The 15,689-nt window shown below is 28.7% G+C and overlaps 2 protein-coding genes across 5 annotated transcripts in view; both read right to left on the reverse strand.

Moving 5' to 3' along the window:
* Positions 1–2,200, reverse strand: part of LOC100166010 (ring canal kelch homolog) — a 6,690-nt gene extending 4,490 nt beyond the window's left edge. The window contains exons 1-2 of one of the 3 annotated variants that reach the window (XM_008188197.3): positions 1,862–2,200; positions 1,361–1,506 (exon numbers count right to left, since the gene is read on the reverse strand). The gene's annotated coding sequence lies outside the window, so the exon portion shown is untranslated. Of the gene's footprint in view, positions 1–1,360; positions 1,507–1,570; positions 1,806–1,861 lie in introns of those variants that run through there. The other 2 variants (XM_003246740.4, XM_016807205.2) reach the window with 2 other exon arrangements.
* A 4,400-nt stretch (positions 2,201–6,600) lies between these two features.
* On the reverse strand, positions 6,601–14,951 carry LOC100574345 (G-protein coupled receptor Mth-like). Of its 2 annotated transcripts, XM_008188203.3 has the most exons (6): positions 14,338–14,951; positions 13,039–13,559; positions 11,670–11,748; positions 9,383–9,561; positions 7,468–7,639; positions 6,601–6,953 (listed from the first exon to the last, which is right to left on the reverse strand). In XM_008188203.3, exons 1-6 carry the CDS (start codon positions 14,907–14,909, stop codon positions 6,704–6,706), a joined length of 1,773 nt encoding a protein of 590 aa, XP_008186425.2. In that variant the 5' UTR covers positions 14,910–14,951; the 3' UTR covers positions 6,601–6,703. The 2 variants fall into 2 exon arrangements, with proteins under 2 accessions (XP_008186425.2, XP_016662688.1); XM_016807199.2 differs by lacking the exons at positions 6,601–6,953; positions 7,468–7,639 and adding an exon at positions 8,120–8,168 and having other exon boundaries at positions 14,338–14,945.
* Between the last annotated feature and the right edge of the window lie 738 nt (positions 14,952–15,689).

Genomic DNA, 15,689 nt, shown 5'->3' on the forward strand with positions numbered 1-15,689 from the left:
CAAAGTAGCCATACTTCAGGGACTTTAGACTCGGCCCTTATAATAGTTAATAGATAATAAAAATCGAATCTACGGTAATTAGACAGGAAAATAAAATGGAAATTTTTAAAAACCGTTCCAAAAACCAAAACCGAAAATTTTCTAAAACCGTTCTTTAAACCGATAAAATATTTGAAAAACCTTTTTTAAAACCGAAACCAAAACCAAAAAATTTAAAAAACCGGTCTTAAAACCTAAACCAAAACCAGAAAATTTAGAAAACCGTTCTCAAGAACTAAAACCGTAACCGTTAAAATTTGAAACGGTTTCGATCTCTGCTCGTAGGTTAAAGTATCGTACTTTTCATTCATAAAAATATTAAAATATTAAAATTATAAAATCATTATATAATTTAAATTTAAATCAGGAAAAACGTTATCGTTTAATTTTTTAGTCCTGCAGTAAAAAACAAATTCCAAATAATATACATATTTGTTTACTTGAAATCTATAATGGTATTAAAATTAATCTGATTATTCCAGGCTCTAGTAGTCTAGTATATTTTTATTGTGACAAACATAAAACCTATGATTTTATTCAATATAATTTATCTCATAAGTAATTTTAATAAAAAATTACCTATTCAATGTTGAAACGCACTTACACGCACACTAGTACTGAGTGTTTCAGTGATTGAAGAAGATAAGCGATACAGTTTGTGTGCTAAAGATTTTATTTACATCTAATTACATAATATACAATTTATAAATACCTAGATACGTCATACAGGCACGTTGTAATTCCTAGATTACACTAAGATATTATACATAATAAAATTCATCACATAAGTAATTTTAATAAAAAATTACCTATTTAATTTTAAAATACAATTACAACCACACTAGTACTCAGAAATTCAGTGATTGGAGAAGATAAGCGACACAGTTTGTGTGCCAAAAATTCTGTTTATATCTAATTACATAATATACAATTGAACTAGTATAGTATCTCAGTTACCAAAATGTACATAGGTACTAAGCACGGTCCTTAAAAATCAGTATATATATATGTGCAATATGACCAATATGGGACCCCTAGTTATATACAATATTGGCTGCTCGTAAAATGTGTTTAAATAACAAGAGATTAATAGTAAAAATAGGTTTTTATTTTTTTTCACGTTTTATTATTATTATTATTATTACCTATATGTGGGGCTCATTATTTTCAAGAAGAATAAATAAAAAAAAAAAAAAAAATATATTATTGTATTATAAACATGTGCGTATATATGTATAGCTTAAATATTTATGAGTATATGAGATAGTTATATTATAATTATGAATTAGAATAAGAGAAACTGTTATTGTTAATAGCTTACCTATGCTTTATGGAGTATATTAAACTACGAAATACTAATTTAAGACATTAGAATATATTTTGAAATATTCCCTTTGAATAAATCAAAGAGGCGATAAATGCATTTTCCTTGTATTGATTCTTCTTTATCTCGTTTCATTAAAATACCTGTAATAAATTATTAAATTCATAAATTATCATAATGTAATTACAGTATTACACATAATCGCACCTATTGGCATATCAGAAGTTGGAGTTCTTTCTAACTAATAAGTTTTTCTTTTGGCGCACGTCGTGCTCTTTCGTAAGTTTCGTTAGGCTTGTAATAGGTTGTGACACAAACGTAAACAATGGTATTTTAATGATACAAATTTAAAGTATAATATTTCTACTAATTATTAATAGGCCTTTAATACGGCCAACAATAAGGTTTGAGCTGACTAATATACGTATTTTAGTCAGCTATCGGATACAACAATAATTAAATATGATATACAATTAATATACAGGAGAAAGACTTAACTATATAACGACGGAGGCGATGATGGTGTTGGTCTGCGGTGGTGATCGGAGTAGGCGGTGGATGAGTTATTCCTGGCGATCAGCTGGGCGGTGGCAAGCGGCGTGCGGTGGGCACCATGCGATCGGGAACTTATATTATAGTATTACGATCGCGAACTTATATTATGATATAACGATTGTAATAACGCAAAACAGTGACTCTTGATACTGCGGTAAATACTGCTGCGAAGAAACCGCAACACACACGACGTCCGGCGACAAGAGAAACACGACAACTAGTTGCAGTTGTGCCGCCATGTCAGCACACTCGTGTAAATCACCAGTCTAGCCGATATGATGGAAAGAGGGAGGGGGGAAGCGCACGCAAATTCGACGTCTAACACGTACACTCGCAAAACAGTTCGATTAGAATAAAAACGGCACGAAAATGACACAGACTTGATATACTAACTAGATAAGGTACTCCCGGCATCAGTTGAAGCCTCGAGGTCAGTATTGGCATCGTATGGTATTTTATATGGTAAATATTAAATATTATCGTCGTCTCAGAACGTAAAGGTTCTAAATCAATTTTTTTTTTTTTAAATGTTTTTTTTGCATATTATTATTCAATATTTTTCGGTGTATAATTCAATCCTGAAATCGAATCGATCCGTTGATTATTCAATAAGACACAGAGAATGAAAAGGTACCAATTCATACGTAAATGATAGGTACGGGCTAACATAAAAACGTTCTCCTGAACAATTATAAAAATTACGTTAGATCCTTTTCATTCTGAGACGACGACATGTTGTATTGCATTTGATTTAATATTAAAAACGATGGTATTTCGAATACATTTTGTATAGTTAATACAATATTGTGCCAACTGAAAACATGGCGGACGTTCAATCGGCTTGCTTCAAAGTTTGCAATGGTTATCATGCGGAGTAACTTATCCAGTGTTATGTAGAAATCTGTGGAAATTGATGATGACATTCGTTAACAATCCCGATCATCACATTTTAGTTTAATTTAAGATAATAATATATAATAATTATTATTTAAATAATTTTTTATTACAACAATAGAAAAATACACATAGCGGTAATGAACCTGAAGGAACGATACTGAATTAACGGACAACTAAAAAGCTAGATATGAATTTGTGTACATCATAACCCAATCAAAAACACTACGTCAACTGCATGTAACAAAAAAAATATAAAATAATGAATAGCTTTGAAATGTGTGATTACAATTATGGTAGAATCTAAGAAAATCATCGAATTTGTAAAATGTAAATTCAAAAGTAAATAAGCCAAATTTAATAGAAATCAGTTATTAATATTTATTTATTACCTATATGGCTATGTGAATTATTTCAACTGAAATAAGTCCAAATTTTATTTACTTGGCGGGAAGATTCAAACTAAAATTGTACCTATATTGTTAAACATTATGACATAAACATAATATATATATTTATAAATCAACTAATAAAGCGATGATTCGTACTCACGATATAATATTATAAAATAAAATATAGTAATTTGTGTTGATGTATGTCTATTTGAGCAACTGAGCCAATATGACAATAGTTCAATTAACTATTATTGCGAACGTCGACAGTTATTTCGTAATATCTTTCACACAATAGTAAGTAATGACAAAAAATCAGAGCTGGAATTTTGGTTACTTTCGCATTTTATTTCCTTAAGTGTTATACAGTTCTAACAAAAAACTAAATTTGTTTCGTGATGTAACAATTTATAATGTGCAATTTTTAATTTGCATTTTTTGCATGTTATGCATTTTTAAGGCGATTTTTACGTAATATTATAAATATTACTTTCATTTTGTGTATATAAACTAATTTTTTATTTATTTTAGATTCTGAGCGGAGCAAGGGATATAGTTTTTATACAATCATATTTATTATTATTTTTTTTTTTTATCCTGCATACAAAAATTCTACCAGAATGAGTGCTACTATTTTATCATATAGTATCTTATCTTTTAGAAAATTGAATCCAAATGGTACTTTAAAGGCGTCATTTTTTGACGTTCTCGATAGTTATTTAATGTCACGGGAAAGACCAGCGACAAATTACAAAAAGCCGCTGAAAATGGGACTTTAATTTCAAACGCTTTGTTTATCACCATATAGAAACGAATAAAAATAAAAATTACAATTTTAGTTATTTTGTTGTAATTTATAATATTAATTCAACTTACCTACAGCATATAATAAAATACAACAACAATATAAAATATCCAGACTGACAAATCGTCTCCGCTCAGAATCGTTTTTCGTATACAATGATAATAAATTATATCATTGAATTCAAATTTAATACAATCCATTATACACTGACACACTTGTAACCTACTGTACATCAGAGCGACATCCACTTGGACGCTATTATATTATATTGTAAGCAACTGACTAATATTATTGATATATTTTTCATTGAAAATACATGCCATGGTTTATAAAGTCAATGTATTTAGATACTGAATAACAACACTTATTTAACCTTACCTAGCTGGTGTCCTACAGATAGTCCTAAGTCTGTGTGAAGCGGGAGAGAAATTTTTGTTGGTTGAACATAATATTATTATCGTTATAATATTTTTAAAAAGTTTATATGACATGGTCGTATCGTCATTATAAAAGCTCATCAGAACGAACGCGCACAGCATAAAATATTTCATAACTTTGGTAAAAATATTTTCAAGAAAATAATATGGTATCTAAAATAAAAGTACAGCAGAGCGACATCCAGTTGCCCACCTTTTTTTTTAATATGACGTATTGTATAGGTTAAATAATAATATTTATTTTCAAAATGTATTCTTTTCGCCCATGCTAAGTACATTTTTAGGTCATTTTTGAATTTTTTTTTTTGTGCATTTTTGTGTATTTTTTAGGTCATTAAAATCCTAGCTCTAGACTAATAACAGCAATCCGGCGATTAGAGCACAATAAAATATTAATGCACATAATAATATGATATTGTAATTTAACACACACAATATCAATATAAATATAAAAATAATTCGGCAAAGGCAGATATCGTACCCAGACAACAATTTTCTGTTTAATAATTTTATCATTACAAAATGAGATTGTGCGCGTCTGTGTGATTGGCCTGCACTGACCGTGGACTTCGGACCATATATTTTTTATGGCGATGTGTGCACGACAAATATTATTAACAATACGGTATACCTATTGTTGCTTTGTGTTGTAATAATTCATCACAATATTATATTTTATTAAAAATCGAACTTTAAATGCTTATAAAAATAAATTGTTCTTATGAATTGTTAATATTTTTCATCCGCTATTTAAGCAATAATAAATATCATGAGCTTTGTATTGAATGTTGACGCTTTATTTGGCCCAACATATAAAATGTTATCAATGTTTATAGAAAAATAAACTAACAAAAAAAAAAAAAAAAAATTAGTGTCCGAAGACAGCTTAAAACGAGTTAAAATATTTTGAAATTGTATCAAGTGTAAGAAATGATAAAATAATATTGATCGTCAGTAATTTCGTTTTCTTTAATCGTTTCATAGTCATGCGTATTGACTATTATAATGGGAATATTACGATATAACACGTATTGCTGGCTCATAAGTAGAAATCTTAAAATCTTAAAATTATAAAATTATGTTTGAAACCTAATTACATACAAAAAGATAAAACAGTTAATTTTCAGTCATATAAAAATATTAAAAGCAATACATTAGTTTAAACTTAAAACAGAAAAATCTTATATCAATAATCAAAATTGAAATTAAAATCCACCGTATTCATTTAAATTTTAGTTCCTGCAGTATAAAAACCTATTCTTATATTTGTATTAATATGTCCAAATAAATACAAGACAAGTAAGCAAAAAGTAAATAATTAAAGAATATTAGTGTTCAAAATGTATTATGGGAAATATTTTGTACATCGTTATTAACGTAATATGTTTTGAGATGGTTTGAACTTACAATAAAAAAATTTGATTTTCTTGTAGATTAAAAAATAAAAATTTATATTAATTTATAACTCAAAATAATTTGTATATTTTCGTAATTTTTACGTGTTTTGTCAATATTTGAACTTTCAATACTTATAAAACAGAATTGTGAGTGTGGATTATTAATATTTTTCAACTAATGTTGCAACAATATAATATTAATATTTATTGAACTTTCAACCTTTTTTATTAAACGAATAACATTTTATTGACATTTATGGAAGAAAAAACTAAAAAAATTGGAATCGGAAAATGTACATGGACAGCTCAAAACAAGTTAACATTTTGAAAATGTTATGGTATATAGAAAATGCTCATTGTCATTTATCTGTCGAAAACCGAATTCGCGTGAATATTTCCATTATTCATTGGTTGCTTTTTAGTTTTGCTCGGCGCTTTTGAAAATCTTTGGGAATTTTAAATTTTTACCTCCCCTTAAAAAAAAACACACCTTTTTGTAAAATCAACTTCATATTCCGTACAAGCAGTATAAACTTTTCCACCATTTTAAAAATTAATTTAACTTTTTTTAAAAACTGAAAATCTATTATTTTACCATCGTTTGTATGAGTTAACACTATGTTTATGCGGGCAGTAACAATATAATAACTGTGGATAAAAAAGTATTTGTTTAAAAATTACATTTTCATTTATTAAAAATAATAAAAAGTAAATAGCGACAAAAACGTAATATTTAATGACACAAAATTAATGAATTTTTTTAATCCATAAGGCTTAGAGTCTTAATATATAATATAATAATATTCTACATAGTATATTCATATTGCATTTAGAAATCATTATAACTTTTATGAGCACTTTTATGACGACCCAGAGATATTGTTAATTGTTGTCAACTCTCTGTGAACTTTTGAACGTCTAAAGTTTTTCCGTAAGTCCATAATAACTTTGCGCTTTGACACAAATATAATAAATATGAACACTCCTTGTAGATAGTAAATTCTATTTATAATTATCCATATGATGCCTCCAATATTGAATAATTTACATAGCATACGAAATAAAAGTGGGATTCCAAAAACCAGAAATAGTTTGATGCTCATTACGAATCTGTCACAAATTAAAAATTTAAAGTTATTTTAAGTCAAATTAATAGTTTTTAAATAATCTTTGACCAACAATTCATAAACTGTTTAGAATATTAACTAGTTGAAAATACAGAAAGTACTAACTTTAAATTTATCAAACTTTTAGATTCATAAATTAGTACCTAATAACGTATCATATTATCTACATAATATTTTGTACTATAGCTCAAGTTAAATATGTAAATTTTCTTTATCTTCATATTATTAGAAACTTATCACTTATACTTTGCTTTATCTTACAGAGATAATTATTTACATCATAGCAAATTAATTTAAGTGACCCTACAATATAAAATAACAAACAATAATTAGTAATTATGAAATTAATAAATAATCGAAGTAGGCTACGATATCAACTACATTTATAATTAAGGAGTTTTAAATAATGAATATTATCTATAGGTACCAAAAGTAGCTAACAAACTATATTAGGTATGTGCAACATCTGAATGGATATTACCCTTTTGTATTCTTACCTATCTTTGTAAACAAGAAACTTTTCTCTTTTTGAATCGGTTTGTCTGAATTTATGGAGTTCAGATTTAACTCTTGAACAATGAATAGCAGTTAGTAAGAACAAAATTAAATTGGCGGTCAGCGTATCACAGGAAGGTAGCAAGTAAAAAATAAAAAGTCCATGATCGTCCACTGGAAAAATATTAAATATAAAATAAGAATTTTATATTTATAAGTTATAGCCATGCAATATACAAATTTCATATAGAAAACCAGTGGCACCGATGTTCATTCAAAGTTATATTACAAATTGTTAAACTTTATACAAACACTATCGATTATTAGTTTTTCCCCTTTATGAATCCAATAAAAACTATTTTTCACAACCATTAAAATAAGTAGGTAAATTATGTAAACATTACTGTTGCAAATATAATATATATAAATAACAAATATTTTTTAATCAAAATTAAATTAATATTTTAAAGTTGTGGGTAACAAATAACAATGTAGGTAGGTACCTACATTCCTTTGACAAATGATTTGTTAAACTAGTAACTACTTGTTATCAGTATATGTATTTTTGTCATGAATACTAGACTATCAAGCCCAGATTAAGGGGGGGAATGGCCCCCGGGCCTCGATAGTTAAAATTTATTTAGGGGCCTCTGATTTATCCATTACTTTTTTGTTATAGGCTATATAACACTGCATAAATCATCTAAAAAAAAAATAGATAATTATTTAGCTAGGAAAAAAGATTTTAAATTATAATTTATAAATAATGTGATACATTATATGATATATAGACATATTAGATGTATATATCAAACATATTAGATTACCCACATGTTTTCAAGGTAGAAATATAAAAATATAAAATATACGGTTTTTATTAAATATATGATATTTCAGTTAACCTATTATGTACAAACATAAGCGGTCCTACTGGTGAAATTTGCAGAGCCTGTGTTGCACCTGTCATTTAAACTTTTTGTTATTATATAATTATTCATAACTCATAACTATAAGGTAGTTATTTTATAATTTATATATGTTTGATATTTAACGATTTATTTTTCTAATCAAGAATCCGGTTAATAGTATTTTAGTTCATGGTTAAGGCTCATGATAAGGCTCAAATAAACTTCAGATCCCAATGTAGAGAAGATCTTCTCTAGATCCTGATAGATATTGTATTATAACTATGTTACTGTTCATTGGTACTATCACACTTATTAATCGGACTCAATTTCTTTTATGACGTTTATGCTTTGAAGAATTTTAGATCGTTACACGTTAGCTTATTATTATTTATTATTACCTATATTATTACTTACACAAAAAACCTCGTCTCTTAAATAAATTCTTAAAAACCCATTATTTTAATTTATATATTTTTTGAACTTATATAATATATTGTACAAGTACCTATGTGCACCTGAGTATGGTATAAGTATAAGAATGTGCAGAGGCAGATTTGGTAGTCTGGAGCCTTCGAAAAATATTTTTCTACCGGCCCATAATTTGTTATGGTAGCTCAATGACCCATATTATAATGGCCGCATATTAATATTGATAAATAATAATGACTTTATCGCATTTGTTGACGGTATATTAGTATATAGCTGTCATAAAAATGTTAATGCGGCATTGCGGCCATTTTATCCTACCAGCACAAAATGTTAGTATAGGCCTACGAGATTTTCTCGAATGCTCGACTGGCCTAACCGGCTCTAGGAATTTATGCGTACTTTGCATTAAATGTTTATTTAAATGTGCTGCACTTGAAGTAAAATCCTAGGACTACCAATGATTACATTATAATATTGTGGTCATAAAATATTGAAATGTACACCGAGCTAAAATTTACAATATTTAAATCTGAGAAATTAAAAATGTCGATATTACTTGAAAATAATTGTGTGAACTTACCGAAAAAAAAGCATCTATATATTCCAATATCGGGTGCTAATTTCCGTAGCGTTTCGTTTTGTGAATTTTGAAATAAATAACCAGTAGACACGATAATACTTGAAAATCCCCAACAGTAAATATGGTACATAATGGTACGTACTGAATTTGATGTATTTCTGTTTGTTAAATTGTTGTACCTAAATTAAAAATGTGTTGAAAATATTATAATATGCAGTTATGTGAACTGTTATAATTTGTACTTTAAGATTATAGAAGCAGCACCACATATTATAATACGGTATACTGAACAATGGTATAATGCACTATTACTTATAGGTATAATACCATATGACCCATATTTTGAATTTGTACTAAAATATTTTGATTTCAATTTAGCTTGTTGAAATTATTTTCTCTGATTCAAATTAAAAATGACACATTTATTTTATAATTTTATTCTTTTTATTTCATTTTTTTATATTGTTGACAATATCGATTAAATTTCTTCTGTTCCTTATTTAAATACAATTTAATAATAAAATATAAAAACACACATTTTTTTTTTTCAAATTTAAATATCATTTACATTATTACGATTTTAAATTTGATTTCTACCAACGAGCCATATTACGTGCCGTATGTGCATTTTATATAATATGCTTGGATGTTAAACAGGTCCTAAGAAAATACAATTTTTGTGGCGAATAATATTATTGGTCGTTTGGCTATCGATGAAGAAAATCATCTTTTACAATTTGAATTGATTTGTTAAGGTTGTATAATAATAATTTAATAATAATAATAAAAAAAAACCATTTGTTTTTTTTTTTTAAATATAAATCATAATATAATATCTAACTATAAAAATATGAAATGTAAATATCTGTATAGGCTAACCTCTGGAACTATTTGTCAGATCATCTTGATTTTATTTCTAAACGAAAGAGTATTTCACGGAGAAGGTTATGAAAGAAAATTTTAAGAAAATCCTCCGTTGTATAATATATTGGTTGTTGTTGGTTTATCGGGCATGTTTGTTGATTTGTATTATTATCTTTTAATATATTATATATACAAGAAGATCTGATAAGTAGTTCCAGAGTTTAATATATACATTTATAGTCTATGTATTTATATATTTATGTTATATATTAATGAATTAATGTTTGTGGGTAGATTAGACCTCTGGGAACAAGATAGGTTATATTACAAAGGGTTAATTTTTTTTTTTATTCAAAGGATTTTAGTACAGTTAGGTTAGGATAGGTTTTTGTATAAGTTGGTTAGGATGTATTAATTTATTATAATAATCCACCGTGGTCCATCCTAGGTAGAATTAAGTAAAAACGACAAACTTGGTATAACATTGATACTTCAGAGTTAAATCATTTACTGGTCACGGTCTTATTTTGAATAGAGTATACGTACAAATACCACGGATAGATTTCCTACCTGATAATATACTGCTGCGAAGCAGAATTTTTATTCTGGGCAACGGAAAATTTAAGATACATTTTGAACACCATACACCGAATATTAAATAACGAACTGAATAAAGTTTGAGACATATAGAGTTGATACATTTAACGTATAACAAAGAGCACGGGATCAGCTAGTTATATTACGAAAGTTTCAATTTGGATATTATTACTATTGATTTTATAGATGAATTTTATCTATATCTTTAACCGTATAATAAACTACCTATATAGCAATAGATAATAAAAAAATATGCTATATGCATAGTTCACTATTATAATGAATAACATAAAATATTAATATACTCCATACTAGGTAGGTAATATATACCAGGTTAGGTTAGGTTAATATCAATTATAATATTAATCATGACTTGTTTCTTTAAATGATAAATAGTTATTTCTCACACGACTTTAATATAATAATTGCTAATTATACATACCTTTTTGAATATAAACGGACATAGGCGATTCTTTACAAGTCCAGGAAGGAAGAAAATACTTTAAATGTACAATATATATACATATCTTTATTTATTTTACTGTTTATAGGACCATGATTAGTAATTATATACTTATAAACATATATTAACTTTTATTATATAATTATTAAAATAACATATTTACCAATAGATATGATAATTGTTATCCCATACCCGTATAATTCTAATAGAATATATGACTTATTAAGTTTATTTATAATTATCAGCCAACCTATTTGTGACTTAGAAGTTTATAACATCACATAAATATACAGTATACACATTATTGTTTAATGTATTACACATTTTACTATACCATATTATGTAGGAATATAATTTACAAACCTTAGCGTCCAGTAAATATCGAAGCATATTACGTTTAACCAGCAACATGTTGTCAGAGTTGTAAATAAAGAAAAATAACCTATAATTTCACTTTAAATTAATTCAAAATACATAAACAAACAAAATAATAATGAATAGTAGACATAATGTGGAAGCCAAAACATGTATGCTGATAGGACAAATAATAACGGAAATATTTATATTTGTTGTTGCTTATTTTTTAGATGCATGGACAATTAGTTGCGTGAAGTTGCCCCCTCCCCACATTGCCATGTTCACTGTGGCTAAGGATTTATAATATTTTTTATTTGTTATTGAAACAATATTTTAAGAGCCTTGTATTAAATTTTCAAGCTTTTTTACCCAACAAATAAAATTTTAAAAAACTAAAAGAATTCCCATTTTTCCTTAACTTTTCTTTTGTTTTTCACGGCACTTTTGAAAACTACTGAAAATGTTTACTTTTGACCCGACAAAGTACTAACTAGATTCACTCTCCTAACAGAAAAGATACTGTTGAAATAAATCTAAGAACTTTCACTGTCTTAAAGGTTGATGATAGATAAAAAAAAATAAAAACCACACATCATCGTAAAATCAGTACATTTATCGCTCCACCCAGAACCTAAAATAACCAATAATGTTTATAATATAATATTTATATTTTTAAAATAATCTGTTCCTTATACAATATACATATTATAATTTATACTTTATTATAACACTATTGGCAATCAATCAAAAATAAGTTAAACATATTTTCGGGGTAGTAAAACCGCTTCGATTTTCTTCAACAGAATCTTGTAGGATGGGAAAGTGAATATAGTTGGTGCATTTGAAAGGCCAAATTCCTAATAGCTTTCAAAATCGCGGGTAAATATAGCTTTAAAATTAATGAATAACGAAAATTTTTACGCATAATCATGTTTTGTGTAACTCAAATAAAAAAATTTTGTGAAAATTTCACTGGTTGTTTATATTAGCATTTTCTATACACGATAAATAATTTCATTTGTTTTGAGCTGTTTACGGACATGTTCAGTTTCCATTTTTTTTTAGTTTTGTTTCTATGAATTTCAATAAAATGTATTTGTTTGCTAAAAAAACATGAAAATTTAAAACAAGGCTCATACTATATTGTTATAAAGACGTTTGAAAAATATTAAAATCCTCAGTAACACTTTTTTTCTAAGCATTTAAAGTTCAAACCTTAACAAAATACGGAAAAAATCATGAAAGCTAGCAAATTATTTTGAACTAAGAGTTCGTAATTTATTTTATTTTTTAAATCTAAGATTTGAAAATGTAATACAAGATTCTTCTTAAGTTTGTCTACCTTTATCAAAAAAAAAAAACAGGTAAGACATACCGAATGGAATGCACAACGGGCTGTATATGTCATGTTTTGTCGTATTCATGATCGTTTGGCAGACGAAGTACATGAGCTGCCAGGCCATGTAGAACATAACGTAGTAGCCGTGGGTGTTCCGGAGGTAAGGCAGTGTAGCGTACACGATCAGCGTGAGCACCAGGCACACGTTAGACGCGGTAAGAATAACCCAAAAGACGAAACTGTACGGTGGTAGTTTGACATTCGTGCACAGGTTTGCCTTCAGATCGTTGGCCTCCGATGACCAGACCTCGGCTTCATACTCCAAGCAGTACTCCGTCTCTGGTATGACCCAATCGCCGTATTCGATGGTGAAGTGGAGGTTGCCATCCGTGGTCAGCACGAATCTGTTGTTTATTGCCTGGATATTTTCACACGAGGATCTGTCGTCCAACGGCAGCACCGTGTTGTTCGACAGGCGCACCGGACTCCCGCCTGCGTCTGTTTCATACGCGGACAAATCGAATGGCATCTCGCTATATTTGCACACATAATCGCCCCTAAAATATCCAATTTTTTGTACAACACAAATAGTCCTTAGTCGATTAAATCTAAATAAAAAAATCAATGTTCTAAAAACTAGCACCAATTATTATACTTCTTCAACTAATGATACATAATATAAATTAAATTAAAATTTGTAGGTACCTTTTAATATATTATGTAATTACTGTGAACAAAATTAAATTATTATTAATATATTTAAATATTAATTTACTCAACATTAATAGCTGCATTTTCAGTAAAATTTTTACTAGAATGTATTTATATATGTTATTATATTTTATTATACATAATGACGTTTTAAAAATATTTATATTAATTTTAAGCTTATATTTTAAGTTTATTGGGTATTTATACGTTGGGTTGGACTTCGGCGACACTCTACAACGAGAAAATAACAGCTGTTACCTGACAACTGTAGCACAAACACGGTGAATGCTTTCTCCACATATAAAATTTCTTGGTCAATATACCTAATAACTTCCATAATACTCAGGTAAAACAATATTTATAGGCATTTTTACGAAATCTATAATACCATCGGACACCCTACCCTTAAATTAGGTCTGGAACTTGCCAGACTTGAATCATGTCCTCGGCACCACTGTTTGAATATACACAAACATTCAACATTTTGCCAATCAGGACAACTCCTAATCTCCACCATCCTTTTCAAGCCAAATAACCACGGAACCAGCTGCAGATGTTGATACGCTTGGTATAAGCAGTATAATATGCCACTTTAAATTTATACATAAGACTACATGGACTTACATGTCGGGGTCGTAGACGAAAATACGTCCGACGCCGCAACACTTGTTGACGCACGTGTAATTGGCCCGGCCGCAGTATTGGTCGTGCGGGCGGCACCCCCGGGCCACCAGCTCATCGGACGGCGTCAGGTCGAAGCAGTGGTCCGGTGGCAACTCGACGGACGACGGGTTCGCCTCCATCAGCCCACGCACCTCCACGGCGGGCATGTCGACTAGCACTTCCATGGCATTGCAATATGGTGGCGGATAATAGGTCATATTTAACAAATCATTGTCCGCTATCCGGAATCCGTATCGCAGTCGATTAATAAACCTCTCCTCGTACTCTACAACGTCCGTCCCGTGTGGTCTGCAGAACCGCATTTCCGGATCGTACAGCCGATCCGACGGGCAGCACTTCCGACCCAAAACGATATAATCTTCACAAGACACGCCTCTGCCGCCGATCGTGACAACGAGAAACGCTACGGTGGCGGTGAAACAAAATCGGATGGTATACATTGTGTGCGCAAACTGTTTGGGCGACTTCGGCACATCCACTATCGCGACCGTCGACCACCGCCTATATGACATCCAGTAATATTGAGACGATTCGACGAGCCACCGCCGCCGACCGCCGACCGCCCCACTCTTATAATATATTATATACCATTATAAAAATGTAATAAATTGGTTTTCGTTGCCTAAATAATATTTATATATTATCGTGTAATGAATAACGATTATTATTTATATTATGTTAGCTTTTACGGTTAGGTTAGAAATACACTTCGTCGAGCTATGTTTTAAAAAAAAAAACCCAAGTAAAAAAAAAAACACATATTTAAGCACTATAAAGATGTGATAAACATAATGGCAAGTCAATCGAATTAAAGTACATTTGTTTTCATTAAATAATTGATTTACTTGGCGAGAATTACTTTGAGTAGGAATTATGTCATTATACTATTTTTGTGATGTTTATAATTTACGCGATGACTCGCCCAGATATAATATATTTAATAATAATATAATAATATTTAGGCTACGAAAACAAATATATTATTACATTTTTACAACTATTACCCTCAGTAATTTTTACCTCCCCCGTAAATAAAATAATTAATAATAATTATATTAATAATTTGATACTCATTACGAATCTGTAAATAATTAAACTTAAAAGTTATTTTAAGTCAAATTAAAAGTTTTTAAATAATTGTTGACAAAGAAATCAAAGACTGTTTAAAAGATTTATATTATCTAGCTGAAAAGACAGAAAGTATTAACTTTAAATGTATAAAACTTTTATATTAATTAGTAATAACGTATCATATTACCTATATAATATTTTGTACTATAGTTCAAGTTTAA

The sequence above is a fragment of the Acyrthosiphon pisum genome, chromosome A2 (genome assembly GCF_005508785.2).
Source record: "Acyrthosiphon pisum isolate AL4f chromosome A2, pea_aphid_22Mar2018_4r6ur, whole genome shotgun sequence".
Classification (NCBI taxonomy): Eukaryota; Metazoa; Arthropoda; class Insecta; order Hemiptera; family Aphididae; genus Acyrthosiphon; species Acyrthosiphon pisum.